At 46.1% G+C, this 24,924-nt stretch overlaps 1 protein-coding gene across 1 annotated transcript in view; it reads right to left on the bottom strand.

Moving 5' to 3' along the window:
- The window catches only part of ELP3 (elongator acetyltransferase complex subunit 3), a 173,841-nt gene that overhangs the window by 5,660 nt on the left and 143,257 nt on the right, over positions 1-24,924 (bottom strand). Inside the window, exon 14 of the mRNA XM_067462594.1 lies at positions 23,680-23,761. Within this exon, the coding sequence (XP_067318695.1) occupies positions 23,680-23,761 (82 nt within the window). The remainder of the gene's footprint in view (positions 1-23,679; positions 23,762-24,924) is intronic.

Raw genomic sequence — 24,924 nt, 5'->3', positions numbered from 1 at the left:
CCTCCCTGTGGCTTCCTCTCACATATTTATACATGGCTATCATATCTCCTCTCAGCCTTCTCTTCTTCAGGCTAAACATGCCCAGCTCCTTAAGCCGCTCCTCATAGGGTTTGTTCTCCAGACCTTTTATCATTTTAGTTGCCCTCCTCTGGACACATTCCAGCTTGTCAATATCTCTCTTGAATTGTGGTGCCCAGAATTGGACACAATATTCCAGATGTGGTCTAACCAAAACAGAATAGAGGGGTAGCATGACTTCCCTCGATCTAGACACTATGCTCCTCTTGATGCAGGCCAAAATCCCATTTGATGTTCATGATGGGAATAGAGATGATGTTCCTGATGGTGGGCATGGGTCTGTTGGCATTGGGGATGAGGGTTTGCTTGGGCCTGAGTTAAGCTCAGACAAGAGGCCCACACTGTCTCTGGAAGAGTCACAAGGCCACATTCTTGGGAGAGGCCCTCCATAGCTTTTCTCAGAACAACTGTCTGAAATTGATTTGTCAGGTGCAGGAATTAGTGAGAGAGAAGAGAATTAAAGTTTGGACAGAAAGCAAAGTTTTGGTAAACAGAGACAACATTTTCAGAGACTGATAGGATCAGTTCGCCTACAAACCTTTACCTAGTGGGAAGGTCAAGAGGAATGCTTTCCTTTCAGTTTTGGGATCTGAAAAAGCTTTATTCATGGGAGAGAGTTGCCTCAGTCAGGTCAACGTTGTTATTTTATCACGGTCTCACTTTCAAGTGCTCTTAGTTTCATGTACCAAGTTTTGCCAAGCTTAAGATTTGTCTGTGAGATTTTCCTGCTGTCTTTTTTTCATGGATTCAAGTGCCTAGTTGTATGAGTTTTTATGTACTCATAGAATCCTAGAATTGGAAGAGACCTCATGGGCCATCCAGTCCAACCACCTGCTAAGAAGCAGGAATATTGCATTCAAAGCACCCCTGACAGATGGCCATCCAGCCTCTGTTTAAAAGCTTCCAAAGAAGGAGCCTCCACCACACTCCGGGGCAGAGAGTTCCACTGCTGAACGGCTCTCACAGTCAGGAAGTTCTTCCTCATTTTCAGATGGAATCTCCTTTCTTGCAGTTTGAAGCCATTGTTCTGTGTCCTAGTCTCCAAGGAAGCAGAGAACAAGCTTGCTCTCTTCTCCCTGTGGCTTCCTCTCACATATTTATACATGTCTATCATATCTCCTCTGAGCCTTCTCTTCTTCAGGCTAAACATGCCCAGCTCCTTAAGCCGCTCCTCATAGGGCTTGTTCTCCAGACCCTTGATCATTTTAGTCTCCCTTCTCTGGACACATTCCATCCATACTCATGGATTTGTTTTCCCTTGAAGCTTATGGACTATTTTATATATTGGAACTTTACTGTTTTTGCTATTTTTCCCTGCTTTGCCTTCTTATATTCTTCAATAAACTGCTTGCTGATTTTACCAAGTTGGTGTGGTGTTTAAGGTCAGAGGTGTTCCTGCTCTAGTGTACAACAGTATGTCTCCCCATTGAAGACACAACATCCTTAGAGAAACAGTGACTAGCTAAATCTCCCAGGGAGTTGCGCCATTTGAACCCAGTTTAAATAGAGACAGGATGGCCATCTGTTGGGGGTGCTTTGATTGTGCTTTGTCTGCATGGCAGGGGGTTGGACTAGATGGCCCATGGTGTCTCTTAATCTCTATCTATCTATCTATCTATCTATCTATCTATCTATCTATAATAAAAGTCAGTGTTTTTATGTATGTTTGTATGTTTGTGGGTATGTGTATGCCACTTCCACAGGCCACTGCAACCTGCACGAATGACGGACCTGGACCAATCTTGGTACACATAACCCCCATGACCCATTTTATGTGCTGGTGTGATTTGGGGGGGGGAAAGGACCATGGATGATGGGATTTGCAGTACTTTCCAATGCTTTGACTCCCAAAGACAATGGCAACCCCCACCATTGATGGATCAGGACCAAACTTGGCACATAGAGTCCCCATGACCCACTCTACATCTGGGTGATGTTTTGAGGAGGGTGTACCATGGATTATGGGACTTGCAGTACCTTCACTCACTTCGTGAGACCACTGAGACCAGCATGAATGATGGAAAAGGACCAAACTTGACACACATAACCCCCAGGGCTCACCTCATGCCCTGGTGAAGTTAGGGGGAGGACAGACCATGGACGATGGGATTTGCAGTACCTTCACTTCCCACAGAACACTGCAGACCCCACAAATCACAAACCTGTACCAAACTTGGCATACAGAGCCCCCATGACCCACTCTACATCCTGGTACAGTTTCTGGGCTGACGGACCATGCACGATGGGACTTGTAGTACCTTCACTCACTTCCTGAGACCACTGCGGCGCATACCAATGACTGATCAAGACCAAACTTGGAATCCAGATCCCCCATAACCCATCCTACATGCTGGTACAGTTTGGAGGAGCATGGACCATGGACAATGGGACTTGCACATAGAAGCTGTAGTTCACCTGCACCGATTGAACCCATCTGACACTGGATCTAGACTAAACTTGGAGCACAGACAAACAGTGCCTTTCCCAAATAACCCGGGCATCGCCAGGTCCCCAAGCTAGTAATAAAATAATAATAAAACTTTATTTATATCCTGCCGCCATCTCCCAGAAGGGACTCCAACTATTATTCTATGGTTCTGTTTCTAAACCACAGGAGACTTCCAAAGGAAGATTTCTTGTCTCTGTGTGAAGGGGTGTGCTTAAATAATGGAATCATCTGCCTCTTATTGTGCTCAGATGTCTCTCACTGCTGTTGGAAAGGGCTTTCTTTAACCATTCCGGCATACAATATATATACATGCAGTGAAGAGGGGCCGTTGGGATTTGATTACTCAAGTTGTGTCCCTCTTGGGTTTGCAGATGTACACACACAGGCTTTGCCAACGCCATGGAAAGTGTGTATTTCGGAGATAAGGGAGAAATGAAAGATAAGGAAGAGCCCCAAATGGGCAGTTCAACCGGAGATTTAATTCCAACCGGAAGACGAGACCAAAGAGTGTTTGTGCAGAAAAAGTAAACGATGCAAAGCCTGATGGATCTTGACGCTCTTTGTCCTAGGCTCCTGTTCTGTCAGCACAACGGGATTTGCAGTGGCCATTCAGGGACAAGGATGAGGCTTTCTGAATGTGGTCGGGCAATACATTTTTCCTCCAAATGTTAAGTCCTAATTGAAAATCCATCTCTCGTTCATGTGAACTAATTGAATGAATATATGTGTGCGTGTGCGCCAGAAGTGACTTGAGAATATACTGCAAGTCGTACCTTGGGAAGGTGGATCTGGCCAGCGTGGTCCATGCCTTAGTCACCTCCAGATTGGACTACTGTAATGCGCTCTATGTGGGGCTGCCCGTGAAAACGGCCCGGAAATTCCAACTGATTCAACGGGCGGCGGCCAGATTGTTAACTGGTGCTCCTTACAGGGAGAGGTCAACCCTCCTGTTTAAGGAGCTCCATTGGCTGCCATTCATTTTCCGGTCCCAATTCAAGGTGCAGGTGCTTACCTACAAAGCCCTAAACGGTTTGGGACCCGCCTACCTGCGTGACCGCATCTCCATATATGAACCCACACAATCTCTCCGATCATCTGGAGAGGCCCTACTCACAATCCCACCTGCGTCGCAGGCGCGATTGGTGGAGACAAGGGACAGGGCCTTCTCCGTGGTGGCCCCCCGACTCTGGAACTCTCTCTCCCAAGGACATCAGACAAGCCCCAACGTTGGCAGTCTTTAGGAGGAGCTTGAAGACGTGGTGCCTTCCCAGAATAGGAAACTCCAAGCATCATGTCCCTAAATGCACTTTACTAGAGATTTAAGATTGTCTGCACATTGCACCTATCTCCAAAAAACCTATCTATTTCACCTGCCATGCTGAGTATTTTAAATTATTAATCATTACATTGGCCCGGCCTTAGTTTTTAAATGTGTCATGGTATTATTGTCTAATGTTATTGGTTATTGTTTTAATGTTTATTGCTATTTTATGAGTTATTTTGTTGTATTTGTGATGCTGTTGTGTTTGGGTCTCGGCCTCTTGTAAGCCGCACCGAGTCCTTCGGGAGATGTTAGCGGGGTACAAATAAAGGATGATGATGATTAATATTATTATTATTTTGGTTGAGAGAATTGGCCATCTACAGAGACATTGCCCAGGTGGCTGCCAGGATAGATTACCATCCTGATGGGAGGCTTCTCTCATGTCCCCGTAAACTAGAGCTGACAGATGGGAGCTTACCCTGCCTCATGGATTGGCAACCTTCAGGTCAGCAGTTCAGCCGGCACAAGGGTTTAACCCATTGCACCACCGCAGTTCCCTCTCTATATTAAAGAGATAGATAAGAAGGAGGTAGGGCAGAAGAAAGGAAGGAAAGAAAGAAGGAAAGAGGAGGGAGGGAAGTATCGTTACCCAGTATTACAGCAAATTTGGGCACTTGTAATAAATGACAAAAAAAGGAAAGAAGGGCATAAAAAAGGAAGGAAAGTGAAGAAATTAAGGGTAGAAAGAAGAAAGGATGGAAGAAAGGATGACATTGTGACCATGTGTTAGATATAGCCAGTTTGTGCCTCTGTAATGTGGGCATCCACGTCTCCCCCTAAATCAGCCAATGCACAACCCAAAATTAAACCCAGACATTTCCAGCCTATGTTTTCTGCTGTTTGCATAATGTGGCTGTTCTTTGCATGGCTTCAAACTACAAGAGAGGAGATTCCATCTGAACATGAGGAAGAACTTCCTGACTGTGAGAGCCGTTCAGCAGTGGAACTCTCTGCCCTGGAGTGTGGTGAAGGCTCCTTCTTTGGAAGCTTTTAAACAGAGGCTGGATGGCCATCTGTCAGGGGTGATTTGAATGCAATATTCCTGCTTCTTGGCAGGGGGTTTGACTGGATGGCCCATGAGGTCTCTTCCAACTCTTTGATTCTTTGATTCTATGTTTGGAGAAGGACTTTTGTATGTGTGTGTGTGTCAGGAGCGACTTGAGAATCTGCAAGTCGCTTCTGGTGTGAGAGAACTGGCCATTTGCAAGGATGTTGCCCAGGGGACACCCAGGTGTTTTACCATCCTGTGGGAGGCTTCTTTCATGTCCCCACATGGGGAGCTGGAGCTAACAGATGGGAGCTCACCCCACTCCCCGGATTCGAACTGCCAACCTTTTGGTCAAGGACTCCTGCTCGCACAAGGATTTAACCCACTGGACCACCGAGGGCTCCTGGAGAAGGATTAAAATGCTGTGATATGTATGTGTAAAAGTTGTTCAACAGTGGAATATGCTGCCTTGGGTGTCTGGTGGAGCCTCCTTCTCCAGAGGTTTTTAAACAGAGGCTGGATGGCCACCTCTATGCAGATGACACACAGCTCTACTACTCTTTTCCACCTAATTCCAAGGAGGCCTCTTGGGTGCTGGACGAGTGCCTGGCCGCTGTGTCTATCTGGATGAGGAGGAACAAGCTGAAGATCAATCCCGACAAGGCAGAGGTCCTCCTGGTCGATCGAAAACCTGACCGGGGTATAGGGTGGCAACCTGTGTTGGACGGGGTTTTCTAAGATCTATAGAGACACTCACTGGAACACCTCAGCAAGCGAGAGTCCAAAAGTGGCAGGCTCAAACCCAGGCTCACTCCCCCTGAAACCACAGGTCCGTAGCTTGGGAGTCCTCTTGGATTCATCGCTTACGCTTGAGGCTCAGGCGTCGGCGGTATCCGGGAGGGCTTTCACACAATTGAGACTCGTGCGCCAACTGCGACCCTACCTCACAAAGGCTGATCTGGCCGGGGTGGTCCATGCCTTGGTCACCTCCAGATTGGACTACTGCAATGCACTCTACGTGGGGCTGCCCTTGAAAACGGCTCGGAAGTTCCAACTGGTCCAACGAGCAGCGGCCAGGATGCTAACTGGGGCCCCTTACAGAGAGAGGTCAACCCTCCTGTTCAAGGAGCTCCACTGGCTGCCGTTTATTTTCCGAGCCCAATTTAAGGTGCAGATGCTTACCTTCAAAGCCCTGAACTGTTTGGGACCATCCTACCTGCGTGACTGCATCTCCATCTACGAACCCATGCATTCACTTTGGTCATCTGGAGAGGCCCTGCTCGTGATCCCACCTGCGTCGCAAGCGCGCTTGGTGGGGTCACGAGACAGGGCCTTTTCCGTGGTGGCCCCCCGACTCTGGAACACCCTCCCCAAAGATCTTAGACAGGCCCCTACATTGGCAGTCTTCAGAAAGAACTTGAAGACCTGGCTGTTCCTATGTGCCTTCCCTGAATAGGAAATCTCCAATACCAAGTCCTAGAAGCACTTTAGTAGAACTAAGATTGCTGCACTCTGCACTTGCCCTATAAGCCTTATATACCACCTGTCACATCAGCACTTTTAATCCTGTACCCATTACTCTGGCCCGGCCCAGTTTTATTGTGTCTAAGTGTATTGTTTACTGCTTGTTGTTTATATTGCTTTAATTGTTTTAATTTGCTGTAGGTTTTGTATTGTTGTGTGTTGAGGCCTTGGCCTTTGTAAGCCGCATCAAGTCCTTCGGGAGATGCTAGCGGGGTACAAATAAAGTTTAATAATAATAATAAGAGAGATATTGACAAGCTGGAATGTGTCCAGAGGAGGGCGACTAAAATGATCAAGGGTCTGGAGAACAAGCCCTATGAGGAGCGGCTTAGGGAACTGGGCATATTTAGCCTGAAGAAGAGAAGGCTGAGAGGAGATATGATAGCCATGTATAAATATGTGAGAGGAAGCCACAGGGAGGAGGGAGCAAGCTTGTTTTCTGCTTCCTTGGAGACTAGGACGCAATGGAACAATGGCTTCAAACTACAAGAGAGGAGATTCCATCTGAACATTAGGAAGAACTTCCTGACTGTGAGAGCCGTTCAGCAGTGGAACTCTCTGCCCCGGAGTGTGGTGGAGGCTCCTTCTTTGGAAGCTTTTAAGCAGAGGCTGGATGGCTGTTTGTCAGGGGTGATTTGAATGCAATATTCCTGCTTCTTGGCAGAATGGGGTTGGACTGGATGGCCCATGAGGTCTCTTCCAACTCTTTGATTCTATGATTCTATGATAATAATGGCCATCTGTTGAAAGGGCTTGGATAATATCTTCTTGTATGTTGAACTGGATGACCTTTGGGGGTTCCTTCCGACTCTATTTGGAGGAAACAGGGGGTTCAAAGGGGCATCCTGACCCCTCCTTTTCCTCTCCCCCCCTCTCTGCTTCTGCATCTTCTTCTGCTGACATAGTCTCCCACCGAGCCGCTCGCTGCAACCAGGGGCCAAGGCAGAGCTGCGGCATCATTAATGAAAGATTGCCATCTCTCTGGGAGAGCAATGAGATGTAATCTCTCCATCTGGAGGGTCCGCGGTGGCGCCGGGTTCCTTTTCCGCCTCGGCACAGCGACCCATCTTGTAAGACGCCCCCGATGCAGTGCCGGTGGCCCATCTCTCGCCAGGGATGGAATGAGAATGCAGATGGGCCAGGTCGGCCGACTCTCTCCCCTGTAGCCTCACCCATGCCTGCTTCCAAATGAAGTAGAAAATTCAAGCAAAAACTGTTTGCTCTTTCGGGGCAGACCCTGTCCCTTTTCATCATCGTCTCTTTCTCGTGCCATTTCAAGCTTGCTAGGGATGCAATGACCCAACTTTTGAGTTTCCATCTTGCATTTCCAAGAACTCTCCAAGGTTCTGAATCCAATCCAACCCAAGAAGGTTCGGGACTTCCATGGGGTGTAACAGGGGCTTCTGTCCTGGGCCTTTCTGGTCTATTCGGCATTTATTTGTCGTGTCAGGGCAACCAGTCAATTGTATTACATTTCTAACAGAACAAAACAAACAAACAGACAAAACACAAAATTTGCAAGTTTGGTAGTTGATTAAATGTCCTTTGACCAGTAGCTGGCCACTTGGGGTGCCTCTGGTGTTGCCGCAAGAAGGTCCTCCATCGTGCATGTGGCAGGGCTCAGGTTGCATTGAAGCAGGTTGTCAGTGGTTTGCTCTTCTCCACACTCGCATGTCGTGGATTCCATTTTGTGGCGCCATTTCTTGAGGTTGGCTCTGCATCTCGTGGTGCCAGAGCGCAGTCTCTTCAGCGCCTTCCAAGTTGCCCAGTCTTCTGTGTGCCCAGGGGGAAGCCTCTCATTTGGTATCAGCCACTGGTTGAGGTTCTGGGTTTGAGCCTGCCACTTTTGGACTCTCGCTTGCTGAGGTGTTCCAGCGAGTGTCTCTGTAGATCTTAGAAAAATATTTCTAGATTTAAGTCGTTGACTTGCTGGCTGATACCCAAACAGGGGATGAGCTGGAGATGTCACTGCCTTGGTCCTTTCACTATTAGCTGCTACTTCCCGGCGGATGTCAGGTGGTGCAATACCAGCTAAACAGTGTAATTTCTCCAGTGGTGTAGGGCGCAGACACCCCGTGATAATGCGGCATGTCTCATTAAGAGCCACATCTACTGTTTTAGTGTGGTGAGATGTGTTCCACACTGGGCATGCGTACTCAGCAGCAGAGTAGCATAGCACAAGGGCAGATGTCTTCAGTGTGTCTGGTTGTGATCCCCAGGTTGTGCCAGTCAGCTTTCATATTCAACATATTTATCAATGCCTTGGATGATGGAATAGAAGGCATGCTCATTCAATGTGCAAATTGGGAGATACAGAGAATACCCCAGAGGACAGAATCAGGATCCAAAAGGACCTTAACAGATTAGCAAACTGGGCCCAAACTAAAAACAAGAATGTCAACAAGGAGTAATGTACAGTACTACACTTTGGCAATAAACATGAAATGCACAGATATAGGATGGGAGACATCTGGCTTGAAAGGGAAAGGGATCTAGGGGTCTTAGTAAACCACAAACTGAACATGAGCCAAGTGTGATGTGGCAGCCAAAAAAGACACTGTGATTCTAGGCTGAACAAAGAGACTGAGAGAACTGCTTGGAATTCTGGTTGAGTCTCCTGTTCTGGAGGCTTTTAAGCAGTGGCCAGATGGCTATCTGGTGGGAGGGCTTCCTGCATGGCAGAAAGGGGTTGGACTGGATGGCCCTTGGAGTTTCTTCTATGATTTCCAATGGCTTGAGTTTGCTATCATTGTGCAAAGGAACTGGCTAATGCTGGGGCCAGCAGGAGGTTCGGACGCCATCCGTTTCCCCAAGACCGCCTCTCCCCCCTCAACCAGCTGCGGTACGCGTTGAGGCATGCCACATTTCTGGCCTGCGTCCATGTTAATTTTCTACTTGACAGCACACAAATCGAAATCTGGTCCAAGGGAAAGCTGATCGGCCCCGCTACGTGGTAATTAATTCATAGCGGAGAGAGGCCGCATTGAAAGGCAACATGCCCCCCTCCCGGGCCAAAGTAAGACGTCACCTAAACGAAGCGGAATAGAAGCCCGTGCCTTCATTGGAGATGGGCATTGAAAAGGAGGACACTAAAGATACACTCTCCAAATGGCACATAGGAATAGGGTGCACCGAAAAAGAAGGAGAGTAATAAAGGAATGCTTTCCAAATGGCACAAAGGAATGAGTGGCACCAATAAGGATGCTTAAAGAAACGCTCCCCAAATGGCAGAAGTACTAAGGTGTACCAAAAAGGATGGCTTTCAAGAAAAGCTCTCCAAATGGCTCATTGAAATAAGGTGCACCCAAAAGAACAATGGTACAGCAATGCTTTCCAAATGGCACAAAGGAATGGGGGCGCCAAAAAGGATGCTTAAATACACGCTCTCCAAATGGCACAAAGGAATAAGCTACATCAAAAAGGATGACATTCAAGAAACACTCTCCAAATGACTCTAAGGTGCTCCCAAAAGGGCAGTGATAAAGCAATGCTTTCCAAATGGCACAAAGGAATGGGGAGCACCAAAAAGGATGCTTAAATACACGTTCTCCAAATGGCACAAAGGAATAAGGTGCATCAAAAAGGATGGCGTTCAAGAAACACTCTCCAAATGACACTAAGGAATAAGGTGCACCAAAAAGGACAATGATAAAGCAATGCTTTCCAAATGGCACAAAGGAATGGGGGGCACCAAAAAGGATGCTTAATTACATGTTCTCCAAATGGCACAAAGGAATAAGGTGCACCAAAAAGGATGGCGTTCTAGAAACACTCTCCAAATGACACTAAGGAATAAGGTGCACCAAAAAGGACAATGATAAAGCAATGCTTTCCAAATGGCACAAAGGAATGGGGGGCACCAAAAAGGATGCTTAATTACATGTTCTCCAAATGGCACAAAGGAATAAGGTGCACCAAAAAGGATGGCGTTCTAGAAACACTCTCCAAATTTCACTAAGGAATAAGGTGCTCCCAAAAGGGCAGTGATAAAGCAATGCTTTCCACATGCACAAAGGAGTAAAGTGCACCGAAAAGGATGGCGTTCAAGAAACACTCTCCAAATGGCACACAGAAATAGAGTGCACCAAAAAGGGCAGTGATAAAGCAAGGCTTTCCAAATGGCACAAAGAATGGGGAGCACCAAAAAAGATGCTGAAATACACGCTCTCCAAATGGCACAAAGGAATAAGGTGCACCAAAAAGGATGGCATTGAAAAAAACACTCTCCAAATGGCACAAACCAAAAAGGATGGCGTTCAAGAAACACTCTCCAAATGGCACATAGAAATAGAGTGCACCAAAAAAGGAGAGTAATAAAGGAACGCTTTCCAAATTGCACAATGAATGGGTGGCACCAATAAGGATGCTTAAATAAACGTTCCCCAAATGGCAGAAGTACTAAGTTGTACCAAAAAGGATGGCTTTCAAGAAACGCTCTCCAAATGGCACATCGAAATAAGGTGCACCCAAAAGAACAATGATAAAGCAATGCTTTCCAAATGGCACAAAGGAATGGAGGCACCAAAAAGGATACTTAAATACACGCTCTCCAAATGGCACAAAGGAATAAGGTACATCAAAAAGGATGACATTCAAGAAACACTCTCCAAATGACTCTAAGGTGCTCCCAAAAGCGCAGCGATAAAGCAATGCTTTCCAAATGGCACAAAGGAATGGGGAGCACCAAAAAGGATGCTTAAATACACGTTCTCCAAATGGCACAAAGGAATAAGGTGCATCAAAAAGGATGGCGTTCAAGAAACACTCTCCAAATGACTCTAAGGAATAAGGTAATCCCAAAAGGGCAGTGATAAAGCAATGCTTTCCACATGCACAAAAGAGTAAAGTGCACCAGAAAAGGATGGCGTTCAAGAAACACTCTCCAAATGACTCTAAGGTACTCCCAAAAGGGCAGTGATAAAGCAATGCTTTCCAAATGGCACAAAGGAATGGGGAGCACCAAAAATGATGCTTAATTACATGTTTTCCAAATGGCACAAAGGAATAAGGTGCACCAAAAAGGATGGCATTCTAGAAACACTCTCCAAATGACACTAAGGAATAAGGTGCACCAAAAAGGACAATGATAAAGCAATGCTTTCCAAATGGCACAAAGGAATGGGGGGCACCAAAAAGGATGCTTAATTACATGTTCTCCAAATGGCACAAAGGAATAAGGTGCACCAAAAAGGATGGCGTTCTAGAAACACTCTCCAAATTTCACTAAGGAATAAGGTGCTCCCAAAAGGGCAGTGATAAAGCAATGCTTTCCACATGCACAAAGGAGTAAAGTGCACCGAAAAGGATGGCGTTCAAGAAACACTCTCCAAATGGCACACAGAAATAGAGTGCACCAAAAATGGCAGTGATAAAGCAAGGCTTTCCAAATGGCACAAAGAATGGGGAGCACCAAAAAAGATGCTGAAATACACGCTCTCCAAATGGCACAAAGGAATAAGGTGCACCAAAAAGGATGGCATTGAAAAAAACACTCTCCAAATAGCACAAACCAAATAGGATGGCGTTCAAGAAACACTCTCCAAATGGCACACAGAAATAGAGTGCACCAAAAAAGGAGAGTAATAAAGGAACGCTTTCCAAATGGCACAACGAATGGGTGGCACCAATAAGGATGCTTAAATAAACGTTCCCCAAATGGCAGAAGTACTAAGGTGTACCAAAAAGGATGGCTTTCAAGAAACGCTCTCCAAATGGCACATCGAAATAAGGTGCACCCAAAAGAACAATGATAAAGCAATGCTTTCCAAATGGCACAAAGGAATGGGGGAACCAAAAAGGATACTTAAATACACACTCTCCAAATGGCACAAAGGAATAAGGTACACCAAAAAGGATGGCATTCAAGAAACACTCTCCAAATGGCACATAGAAATAGGGTGCACCAAAAAGGGCATTGATAAAGCAAGGCTTTCCAAATGGCACAAAGGAATGGGGAGCACCAAAAAGGATGCTTAAATACATGCTCTCCAAATAGCACAAAGTGCTAAAGTGCATCAAAAAGGATGGTGTTGAAAAAACACTCTCCAAATGGCACAAACCAAAAAGGATGGCATTCAAGAAACACTCTCCGAGTGGCGTATAGAAATAGGGTGCACCAAAGAGGACAGTAATAAAGCAACGCTTTCCAAATGGCACAAAGGAATGAAGAGCACCAAAAAGGATGCTTTTTTCCCATGTCAGGAGTGCCTTGAGAAACTGCAAGTCTCTTCTAGTATGAAAGAATTGGCCGTCTGCAAGGACGTTGCCCAGGGGACGCCCAGATGTTTTGATGTTTTACTATTCTTGTGAGAGCTTCTCTCATGTCCCCGCATGGGGAGCTGGAGCTCACAGAGGATTCGAACCTCCAACCAGTTAGTCTTCAGTCCTGACAGCACAAGGGTTTAGCCCATTGCACCACTGGGGCTCCTTAAAAAAAAAGGGGGGGGGTGTGTGTGCTTAAATAGACAATCTTCAAATGGCACAAAGTACTAAAGTGCATCAAAAAGGATGGCGTTGAAGAAAAGCTCTCCAAATGGCACCAAAAAGAAAATGAGGTGCAAACTTTGCTGGGTGGCAATTCTCTGATAATAGGAAGAAAATGAGATCCAGGTCTCTAGGTGATCAGCAAGGGTTTTCTGACTTCTGTCTGTTCAGCAGCAGTAACTTCAGCAACCAAATGACTCCCCATCTGCCCCCAAATACAAATGACTCACTGACTCGTTCTCTCTGTAATCTATAAAGTAAATGAAAAAAGCTTGGAGGTAAACAGGAGTGGGTTTTGCACGAGGACGGGGTGACCTCTATTCCTTTCAGGGCCTCGCAAACAAACTCCTGGACTTGATGGAAAATAGAAACTCCAGGAGTGCCGTGAGAAGTCGCTGCCAGAGATCGTGGTTAGAAAAAGTAATCATATTTAGAACCACAAAATCATAGAATTAAATTGTAGCTCTCAAAAGCCATCCACCTCAACCCAATTCTGCCAGGCAAGAAGACACAATCTAAGCCCTCCTGACAGATGGCCATCCAGCTTCTGTTTTTAAAAATATTTATGCTTTTGTGGAAGCTTCTATATGGTTTTGTCCTGTCTTTAAATATGTCATCAGCCACTTTGAATCCTATTATTGTGGGAAAGATGAAGAAAATAATAAATATAATAGTCATTGTCACCATCATCATCATCATCATCATCATCATCATCGGCAGTGTGGGGGCTTTGAGTCCCCCTCGGGGTGAGAAAAGTGGTATACAAATACTGTAAATAAATAAATAATATAGTGATTTGAGCATTGGACTAAGACTCTGGAGAACAGGGTTCAAATCTCTGCTCAGCCACGCAACTCACTGGGTGACATTGGGCAGGTCACACTCTCTCAGCCCCAGAGGAAGGCAAAAGCAAATCCCAGGAGGTTTTCAAACCTTTTCGGGAGGCTTTTAAGCAGAGGCTGGATGGCCATCAGTCGGGAGGGCTTGGATTGTGTGTTCTTGCATGTTAGAAAGGGGTAGAATAGGATAGCTTTTGGGGATCACTTCCAACTCTAGTGGAATATAGACTGCCTTGGAGTCCAGCATAGTCTCTATCTGGGATTTTTCAAGCAGAGGCTGGATGGCCATCTGTCAGGAGGGCTTGGATTGTGTGCTTTTGCTGTTAGAAGGGGGCTACTGCATGGCCTTTGGGGATCACTTCCAACTCTAGTGGAATATAGACTGCCTTGGAATCCAGCATAGTCTCTATCTGGGATTTTTCCAGCAGAGGATGAATGGGCTTCTGTCAGGAGGGCTTGGATTGTGGGTTATTGCCTGTTAGAAGGGGCAGGATTGGGCAACCTTTTTGGGATCCCTACCAACTCTACTGGAATATAGACTGCCTTGGAGTCCAGCATATTCTCTATCTGGGATTTTTCAAGCAGAGGCTAGATGGCCACCTGTCTGGAGGGTTTGGATTGTGTGTTCTTGCATGTTAGAAGGGGATAGAATTGGATAGATTTTGTGGATCACTTTCAACTCAACTGGAATATAGACTGCCTTAGGAGTCCAGCGGGGTCTCTATCTGGGATTTTTCAAGCAGAAGCTGGATGGCCATCTGTCTGGAGGGCTTTGATTGTATGCTCTTGCATGTTAGAAGGGGGTTGGACTGCATGGCCTTTGGGGATCCTTTCCAACTCTACTGGAATATAGACTGCCATGGAGTCCATCATAGTCTCTATATGGGATTTTTCAAGCAGAGGCTGGATGGCCATCTGTCCGGAGGGCTTGGATTGTATGCTCTTGCATGTTAGAAGGGGGCTAGACTGCATGGCCTTTGGGGATCCCTTCCAACTCTAAAGAAAGGCCATAAATAGAGTTGACATAGGCTATAAATAAATAGAAGGCAACAACAACAACAACAACAACAACAACAACACCTTAGCTGCTATTACGGCTTACAACAACAACAACAACACCTTAGCTGCTGTTATGGCTTTCTTCTTCCCAAAGTAAATGTAAATAATGTATTAGAGTTTTCATCTTGTAAGGAAACATTTTTACACCACCTCGCCTCAACAAAAATGGATTTGCTGAAACCAACGGGTAAAAATACTAAAGCAAGGCTAAAGGGATGATTTAGGGTTGTTGGTGCTCCGAACAATGGAGCCAATATGTGGTAGTAATGCCAGCCCCGCCACGCCAGAGGAGCTGAAAATTACCTTAAATCAAGCATCCCCTTCCCAATAATCAAGTGCCTCCACTTAAGCTTGGATTCTTTCAAAAGAGAAGGGGAATTAGGTTGGTTGCTATGGATGGTCCCTCATTTCGGGCTCCAAACCACAAGAGAGAGAACAATCGAGGCTTGATTGGCCAGGCAGGAAAGGTTAAAAGCACCAAACTGGGGAGAAGCGTTTGAGAAGTGTTTCGGGGAGGGTCTCGGGGATGGGTCTCAAGGCCTGGTATGTTCCCTCCATCTTTACACGCATCACCAACTATGTGTTCTCTCTCTGCAAGGCTTGTAAATCTCCAAAAGTGACTAGCAGAGCTGGCCTTTTCAGATCGGGCAAAACAAGAGGTGTATCATGACCAAACGAGACTATATTCTTGGCTAAACTGGGTGCCAAAAATCATCATCATCATTATTCCTATCTCTCCTTTCTCAGTAATGAGACCAAAGGTGACTTATGTGGAATTCTCAAAACAACATAACTCAAAACCATACAAAAATTACAGATTTAAACTATGGAAAAGCGTCAACAAAAGTAGAAACTGGAAAATAAAATGTGGCAACGACACAATTGACTAAGGGGGCATCTATATAGTAGAGTTTATGTAGTTTGATACCACACAATAGAGCAATGGATCCAAATTGCAGGAAAAGAGGCTCCACCTAAACATTAGGAAGAGCTTCCTGGTAGTAAGAGATTTTTGGCTGCCTTGAAGTTTGGTATATACTCCTTCTCGGGAGGTTTTTAAGCAGAGGCTGGATGGTCATCTGTCGGGAGGGCTTGGATTGTGTGTTCTTGCATGTTAGAAAAGGGCTGGACTGCATTGCCTTTGGGGATCTCTTCCAACCTTAGTGTAATATAGACTAGTTTGGAGTAAAGCACAGTCTCTTTCTCTGGGGGTTTTCAAGCAGAGGATGGATGGCCATCTGACAGGAGGGCTTGGATGGTGTGTTCTTGCATGTTAAAAGGGGATTGGACTGCATGGCCTTAGGGTATCCCTTCCAACTCTACTGGAATATAGACTGCCTTGGAGTCCAGTGGAATCTCTTTCTTTAGGATTTTTCAAACAGAGCATGAATGGTCATCTGTCAGGAGGGATTGGATTGTCTTCTTGCATATTAGAAGGGGGTTGGACTTCTTTGCTTTTGGGGATCCCTTCCAACCCTACTGGAATATAGATTGCCTTGGGGTCCAGTGGAGTCTCCTTCTCTGGGGGTTTTCAAGCAGAGGATGGATGGCCATCTGTCTGGAGGGCTTGGATTGTGTGTTCTTGCATGGCAGAAGGGGGTAGGACTGGATGACTTTTGAGGATTCCTTCCAATTCTATAGGAATATAGACTGCCTTGGGGTCCAGTGGAGTCTCTTTCTCTGGGGTTTTTAAGCAGAGGCTGGATGGTCGTCTGTCTAGAGGGCTTGGATTGTGTGTTCTTGCATGTTAGAAGGGGATTGGACTTCATGGCCTTTAGGGATCCCTTCCAACCCTACTGCTATATAGACTGCCTTGGAGTCCAGCGGAGTCTCTATCTGGGATCTTTCAAGCAGAGGGTGGATGGCCATCTGTCTGGAGGGCTTGGATTGTGTGCTCTTGCATGTAGGAAGGGGGCTGGACTATATTGCGTTTGGGGATGCCCTCCAACTCTACTGGAATATAAACTGCTTTGGAGTCCAGTGGAGTCTCTTTCTTTGGGATTTTTCAAACAGAGGATGGATGGCCAACTGTCCCGAGGGCTTGGATTGTGTGCTCTTGCATATAGGAAGGGGGCTGGACTGCATTGTGTTTGGCTATCCCCTCCAACTCTACTGGAATATAGACTGCCTTGGAGTCCAGTGGAATCTCTTTCTCTGGGATTTTTCAAACAGAGGATGGATGCCCATCTGTCAGGAGGGCTTTGATTGGATCTCCTTGCTGGCAGAATGGGGCTGGACTGGATGGCCTTTGGGGCTCCCTTCTATGGTTCTCCAAAGATCCAGTGAAAATCCCAAAGCAAAACTCTGCCCTTGTCTCCGTTCCTTCGTAAACCGAACACAAGTGCTCTCCGCTGCTTCTTCTTCCACGGGAGATGGAATGATTTCCTGCCGGGAAACAGATCTTAGGTCTCTGAAGGAGCAGCCAAGTTAAGGACCGAAAGGCCCCACGGGGTTCCCTGCCACAAAGGCGGCCCACGGCTTCTCCCGGCTCACGCTGGTTCGAGACGGGCTCTTCAGCTGCCCTCAAGTGCTTCCCTCTTAGGGGCTCCTTTCATGGTGCAAATGAGAAACGATTACGGGGGGAACAACGGGTTCTTCAGACTCGTTGAAACAAGTTGGAAGATGGAGAAAGAAAAACAAAGCTGGCAAAGGACTTTGGAGAGAAAACTATTGCCTCCAGAAAAAAATTATGGTGATGTTTTAATGTGTAGGAGAGTGTTTCTCAACCTGGGGGGTCGGGACCCCTGGGGGTTGTCATGAGGGGGTGTCAGAGGGGCACCAAAGACCATCAGGAAAGAGTATTTTCTGTTGGCCATGGGAGTTCTGTTGCCAAGTTTGGTTCGATTCCATTGTTCGTGGAGTTCTGAATGATCTTCAATTGAAGGTGAACTATAAAATCAACCAACTACATCTCCCAAGTGTTAAGGTCTATTTCCCCCAAATTCCACCAGTGTTCACATTTGGACATATTGAGTATTCGTGCCAAGTTTGGCCCAGATATATCATTGTTTGAGTCCACAGTACTCTCTGAATGTAGGTGAACTACAACTCCAAAACTCAAGGTCAATGCCCACCAAAACCCTTGCAGTATTTTCTGTTGGTCAGGGAGTTCTGTGTGGGAAGTTTGGCTCAATTCTATCATTGGTGGGATTCGGAATACTCTTTGATTGTAGGTGAACTACTTTGGTTCAGATCCAACATTGTTTTAAGTCCACAGTGCTCTCTAGATGTAGGTGAACTACAACTCCCAAACTCAAGGTCAGTGCCCATCAAACCCTTCAAGTATTTTCTTTTGGCCACAGAAGTTCTGTATGCCAAGTTTGGTTCAATTCCATCATTGGTAGAGTTCAGAATGCTCTTTGATTGGAGGTAAACTATAAATCCCAGCAACTACAACTCCCAAATGTCAAGGTCTATTTTCCCCAAACTCCACTAGTGCTCATATTAGGGCATATTGAGTATTTCTGCCAAGTTTGGTCCAGATTCTCCATTGTTTGAGTCCAGTGCTCTCTGGTTGTAGGTGAACGACAACTCCAAAACTCAAGGTCAATGCCCACCAAAACCCTTGCAGTATTTTCTGTTGGTTATGGGAGTTCTGTGTGCCAAGTTTGGCTCAATTCCATCATTGGTGGAGTTCAGAATACTCTTTGATTGGAGGTGAACTATAAATCCCAGCAACTACAACTCCCAAATGTCAAGGTCTATTTTCCTCAAACTCTCACCAGTGTTCACATTTGAGCATATTGAGTATCCCACCAACCATTGCAGTATTTTCTGTTGGTCATGGGAATTCTGTGTGCCAAGTTTGCTACAATTCCATTGTTGGTGGAGTTCATAGAATCATAAAGTTGGAGGAGAACTCGTGGGCCATCCAGTCCAACCCCATTTTGCCAAGAAGCAGGACAATCACGTTCAAAACACCCCCAACAGATGGCCATCCAGCCTCTGTTTAAAAGCTTCCATAGACTGAGCCTCCACCACACTTCGGGGTAGAGAGTTCCACTGGTGAACAGATCTCACAGTTAGGAAGTTATTCCATATATTCAGGTGGAATCTCCTTTCCTGTAGCTTGAAGTCATTGTTCCATTGCGTCCTAGTCTCCAGTTCAGAAGAACTAACCACAACTATAAATTCCAAAGTTCAGAATGCTCTCTGATTGGAGATGAACTATAAATCCCAGCAACTACAACTCCCAAATGTCAAGGTCTATTTTCCCCAAACTTCATCAGTGCTACTCTGTTGCTGAGTACACATGCTCAGTGTGGAACACATCTCACCACACTAAAACAGTAGATGTGGCTCTTAATGAGACATGCTGTTTTATCATGGGGTGTCTATGCCCTACACCACCGGAGAAATTACACTGCTTAGCCGGTATTGCACCACCTGACATCCGCCGGGAAGTAGCAGCCAAGAGTGAAAGGACCAAGGCAGAGACATCTCCAGCCCACCCCCTGTTTGGGTATCAGCCAGCATGTCAACGACTTAAACCTAGAAATGCTTTTCTAAGATCTACAGAGACACTCGCTGGAACACCTCAGCAAGCGAGAGTCCAAAAGTGGCAGGCTCAAACCCAGAACCTCAACCAATGGCTGATCCGAAATGAGAGACTCCCCCCTGGGCACACAGAGGACTGGGCGACTTGGAAGGCGCTGAACAGACTGCGCTCTGGCACCACGAGATGCAGAGCCAACCTTCAGAAATGGGGCCACAAAGTGGAATCCACGACATGCGAGTCCGGAGAAGAGAAAAACCACTGACCACCTGCTGCAATGCAACCTGAGCCCTGCCACATGTACCATGGAGGACCTCCTTGCGCCAACACTAAATAAAATAAATAGCACAACATGAGGAACTGTATTAAGGAGTTGTGGCTTTAGGAAGGTTCAGAAACACTGTGTTAAAGTGTGTAGAAAGCTGGCAACCTAGAGTCCCCCAGGGCAGTTTTTATGGCCTGCTGATCTATAGTATCAATAGTGTGGCTTTCTTACATCAAGTATTAAGAACTTGGCTCCTGCTGGCAGATTGGAAGCTTGCCGAAATCTTGGGTTTTAGAAATCTTTGGCGACTGCTGAGAAATACAGACATTTTTTCCCAGTGCAAAAGGGAAGGCAGGCAGGCTCTCCGTCCCGAAATCAACAAAGAAGGGTTCATCTCCTTTCATGCTGAAGCCGATCCCGATAAAAAACCTCCTCCAAGAAACTGCTGCTCCTCAGATAGCATTTCCCAGGTAATAGGAAAGCGGCGCCACTTCCTTTCTTTGAAGGCACTTCAATGGCCTTCCTGAGCATTCGGTTCTGAATTCAAGGCCTTGGCGGACGAAAGGAGTCCTGGCCGAGGAGAGGATTTCATGCTCATGCTATACACGCAAGGGAGAGAGAGGCTGCAAAAGCCTGACTCCACAAGGCCAGGACGTCAGAGCCCCGCTACGTCCCGATTTACATTCACGTCAATGCCTGCTCAAATGGGCAATATTACCATTCAAATGAGCCCTCTCCCCAATGCTTTCCTCCTCAGAGGAGGAGGAGAAGAGCAACGCAAGGCCTCCCAGATTCATTGAGATGCAGCCGCAAATTGTCGGTAGCCACAACACAAGCTGTTTTTAATAAGCGCTTCGCTGGGTCTGGGTTTCATGGTGTGCTTTTTTAGATAAACAATTGTCCCTATCAACAGAACTCTTGGGAAGACAAGACTTAGAATCATAGAATCATAGAATCAAAGAGTTGGAAGAGACCTCATGGGCCATCCAGTCCAACCCCATTCTGCCAAGAAACAGGAATATTGCATTCAAATCACCCCTGACAGATGGCCATCCAGCCCCTGTTTAAAAGCTTCCGAAGAAGGAGCCTCCACCACACTCCGGGGCAGAGAGTTCCATTGCTGAACGGCTCTCACAGTCAGGAAGTTCTTCCTAATGTTCAGATGGAATCTCCTCTCTTGTAGTTTGAAGCCATTGTTCCGTGTCCTAGTCTCCAGGGAAGCAGTAAACAAGCTTGCTCCCTCCTCCTCCCTGTGGCTTCCTCTCACATATTTATACATGGCTATCATGTCTCCTCTCAGCCTTCTCTTCTTCAGGCTAAACATGCCCAGCTCCTTAAGCTGCTCCTCATAGGGCTTGTTCTCCAGACCCCTGATCATTTTAGTCGCCCTCCTCTGGACACATTCCAGCTTGTCAACATCTCTCTTGAATTGTGGTGCCCAGAATTGGACACAATATTCCAGGTGTGGTCTAACCAAAGCAGAATAGAGGGGTAGCATTACTTCCCTAGATCTAGACACTATGCTCCTCTTGATGCAGGCCAAAATCCCATTGGCTTTTTTTGCCGCCACATCACATTGTTGGCTCATGTTTAACTTGTTTTCCACGAGGACTCCAAGATCTTTTTCACACGTACTGCTCTCGAGCCAGGCATTGTCCCCCATTCTGTCTCTTTGCATTTCGTTTTTCCTGCCAAAGTGGAGTATCTTGCATTTGTCCCTGTTGAACTTCATTTTGTTAGTTTTGGCCAATCATCTCTCTAATCTGTCAAGATCGTTTTGAATTCTGCTCCTGTCCTCTGGAGTCTTGGCTCTCCCTCCCAATTTGGTGTCGTCTGCAAACTTGATGATCCTGCCTTCTAACCCTTCATCTAAGTCATTAATGAAGATGTTGAACAGGACCAGGCCCAGGACGGAACCCTGCGGCACTCCACTCGTCACTTCTTTCCAAGATGAAGAGGAAGCATTGGTGGTTCGTCCATTTAACCAATTACAGATCCACCTCACCGTAGTTTTGCCTAGCCCACATTGGACTATTTGGAAGAAAGGAACACACCCACTCCTTCCGTCCTGAGATATGAGCTCACAAAGAAAGGCAAAAAGGTGTGCATGCTTTTCCAGACGGCACCCAGATTGGCTATTCCTTCCCACTCCATTCCAGGCTGACTTGTGCTGTAGCCACACTACAAAATAGTAGTTAATCAATGAATTGGAAGTGACCCTCAAAGGCCATCCAGTCCAACCCCCTTCTGCCAGACAGGAAGTCACAATCCAAGCCCTCCTGACAGATGGCTGTCTTGATGCTCCTCCAGAGGAGGAGACTCTACAATGCTCAAACGTACTCTACATCCCACTACCAAACAGATCTTATCACCAGGAGGCTTTCCTAATGTTTAGGCAGAATCTCTTTTCCTGCAATTTAAATTCATGCTCTGTGTCCTAGTCTCTACAACAGCATAAAACATAGGCTACTGTGGTTGGCGGGGACGAGAGACAGGTCCTTCTCAGTGGTGGCCCCGTGGCTGTGGAACCGCCTCCCCAGTGACGTCAGAACAGGCCCCTCACTCTTAAGCTTCAGGACGAATCTTAAGTCCTGGCTATTTAAGCAAGTCTTTGGGGATTAATATGGCCCATAAGTATGATGGAAGAATGGAAAAGCAATTGACTCAATGGGTTGTTGTAGGTTTTTTTGGGCTATATGGCCATGTTCTAAAGGCATTCTCTCCTGACGTTTCGCCTGTATCTATGGCAAGCATCCTCAAAGGTAGTGAGGTCTGTTGGAACTAGGAAAATGGGTTTATATATCTGTGGAATGACCAGGGTGGGGCAAAGGACTCTTGTCTGTTGGAGCTAGGTGTGAGTGTTTCAACTGACCACCTTGATTAGTATTTGAAGGCCTGATAGTGCCTGGGGCAATCTTTTGTTGAGAGGTGATTAGATGTCCCAGCTTCTTTCCTTTCTGTTGTTTTGCTGTTGTAATTTTAGAGGTTTTTTTAAAATACTTTTAATACAGAAAGGAAGAAACCATGAAAATGAACAAAATCTGGCTACCAGTATTGAAAAACTCTAAAATTACAACAGCACAACAACAGAGAGGAAAATGTATTGTCGAAGAGAGGAAACAAGCAACCCCCAAAAATACATTACAATGCATGCGCAAAACCACACACATATATATATACAAAACACATACACAGAAAGGGGGAAGGAAAGAGAGAAGGAGGGAGAGAAGGAGGCAAAGGAGGAGGGAAGGAGAGAAAGAAGGTTAGTGAAGGAAGGAAGGAGAGAAGGAGGGAAAGAAAGAGAGAAAGAAAGAGGGAAAGAAGAAGGGAAAGAAGGAGAGAAGGGGAGAAAGAAGGAAAGAAAGAAGGGTAGAGAAGGAAGGAAGGAAGAAGTGAAGGAGGGAGAGAAAGAGAGGAAGAAAGAGGTAAAGAAGAAGGGAAAGGAGGGAAGGAGAGAAAGAAGGAAAGAAAGAAGGGTAGAGAAGGAAGGAGGGAGAGGAGGATGGAGAGAAAGAGGGAAAGAGGGAAGGAAGGAAGGAGAGAAGGAAAGAAAGAAAGGTAGAGAAGGAAATAAAAAAGTGAAAGAGGGAAGGAAGGAGAGAAGGACCAAAAAGAGAAAGGAGGAGGGAAGGAAGGAAGGAAGGAAAGAGACAAGGAAGGATGGAACCAAAGAGTAAAGGAAGCGAGAAAGAAACAGGTAGAGAAGGAAGAAAGAAGAAGGGAAAGAAAAAGAGGGAAGGAAGGAAAGAGGGAGGGAAGGAAGGAAGGAAAGAAAAAGAGGGAAGGAAGGAAAGAGGGAGGGAAGGAAGGAGAGAAAGAAAGAAGGAGAGATAGAGGGAGGGAAGGCTGGCCACAGCAACACATGGCAGGTACAGCTAGTGGATTATAATGTTTTCTATAGGCATTCTTAGGCCCTCCAGTATGATTCCGGTGTCATACTGTTATACTTTCTCCAGTCGTACTGGAGAACCTAAAGATTTCTAGAAAGTAATCTGAACTCCTAGCTAAACCATTTCCAAGAGACAGCTATCCAACCTTCTATGTTTGGTTATGCCATCATCAAGTGCTCCAATATCTTTCCAACCTTCTGCAGCTCCGTCCTCTGGCTAATAAGGCCTGCCCTCGGAGCTTATCGGACAAATAAACCCGGAAGGGCCAATGCGCCCGTGACGTACCTGAAATAACGGCAATCTTCCACGACCCGTGCTCTTCTTTGGCGATTCTTTCTGCCTCCTCCATCAGCAGCATCCCAAATCCCTAGATAAGGAGGAAGGTGACAAGGGAAAGGATTTTAAAAATAGGAGCATCTTATAATTTACGGATTAGCTGGAAGGAAAGGCTTGTGCTTGGGAGGTCGGGGAGTCAGCACAGGAGGGGGGAACTGGACCAAATGAGGCAGAGATGGAAGAAATGATGTCCTTGGGAAGGGGAAGAAGGACAGGAAAGCAGAAAGGGATGAAGAAGAGTATTCAAACTTGAGCTAGAGCTGAAGGAGAGCTCAAGATGCCCCAAAGGGGACCCCAGACTCTAGAACCGTGATTCTCAACCTTCCTAATGCCACGACCCATGGTGACCCCCAACCATGGGGTTGGAGGAGATTGATTTTGTCATTTGGGAGTTGTAGTTGCTAGGATTTATAGTTCACCTACAATCAAAGAGCATTCTGAACTCCACCAACAATGGAATTGAACCAGACTTGGCACACATAACTCCCATGACCAACAGAAAATACTGGAAGGGTTTGGTGGGCATTGACCTTGAGTTTGGGAATTGTAGTTCAGCTACACCGAGAGATCACTGTGGACTCAAACAATGATAGTTCTCAAACAAACTTGGCACGGATACTCAATATGCCCAAATGTGAACATTGGTGGAGTTTGGGGAAACAGACCTTGACGTTTGGGACTTGTAGTTGCTAGGATATATAGTTCACCTACAATAAAAAAACATTCTGAACTCTACCAACAATGGAACTGAACCGAACTTGGCACACAGAACTCCCATGACCAACAGAAAATACTGGAAGGGTTTGGTGGGCATTGACCTTGAGATTTGGAGTTGTAGTTCACCTACATCCAGAGAGCACTGTGGACTCGAACAATGATGGATCTGGACCAAACTTGGCATGAATACTCAATATGCCCAAATATGAACACTGGTGGAGTTGGGGGGAAATAGACCTTGACATTTGGAAGTTGTTGTTGCTGGGACTGATAGTTCACCTACAATCAAAGAGCATTCCGAACCCCGCCAATGATAGAATTGGGTCAAACTTCCCACACAAAACCCCCATGGCCAACAGAAAATATTGGAAGGGTTTGGTGGGCATTGACCTTGATTTTGGGAATTGTGGTTCAACCACACCCAGAGATCACTGTGGACTCAAACAATGATAGTTCTTGACCAAACTTGGCATGGAT

The sequence above is a fragment of the Anolis sagrei genome, chromosome 1, assembly GCF_037176765.1.
Source record: "Anolis sagrei isolate rAnoSag1 chromosome 1, rAnoSag1.mat, whole genome shotgun sequence".
Taxonomy (NCBI): Eukaryota; Metazoa; Chordata; class Lepidosauria; order Squamata; family Dactyloidae; genus Anolis; species Anolis sagrei.
The sequence above is the reverse complement of the archived record's forward strand: the minus strand, read 5'-3'. Positions and strand labels throughout refer to the sequence as shown.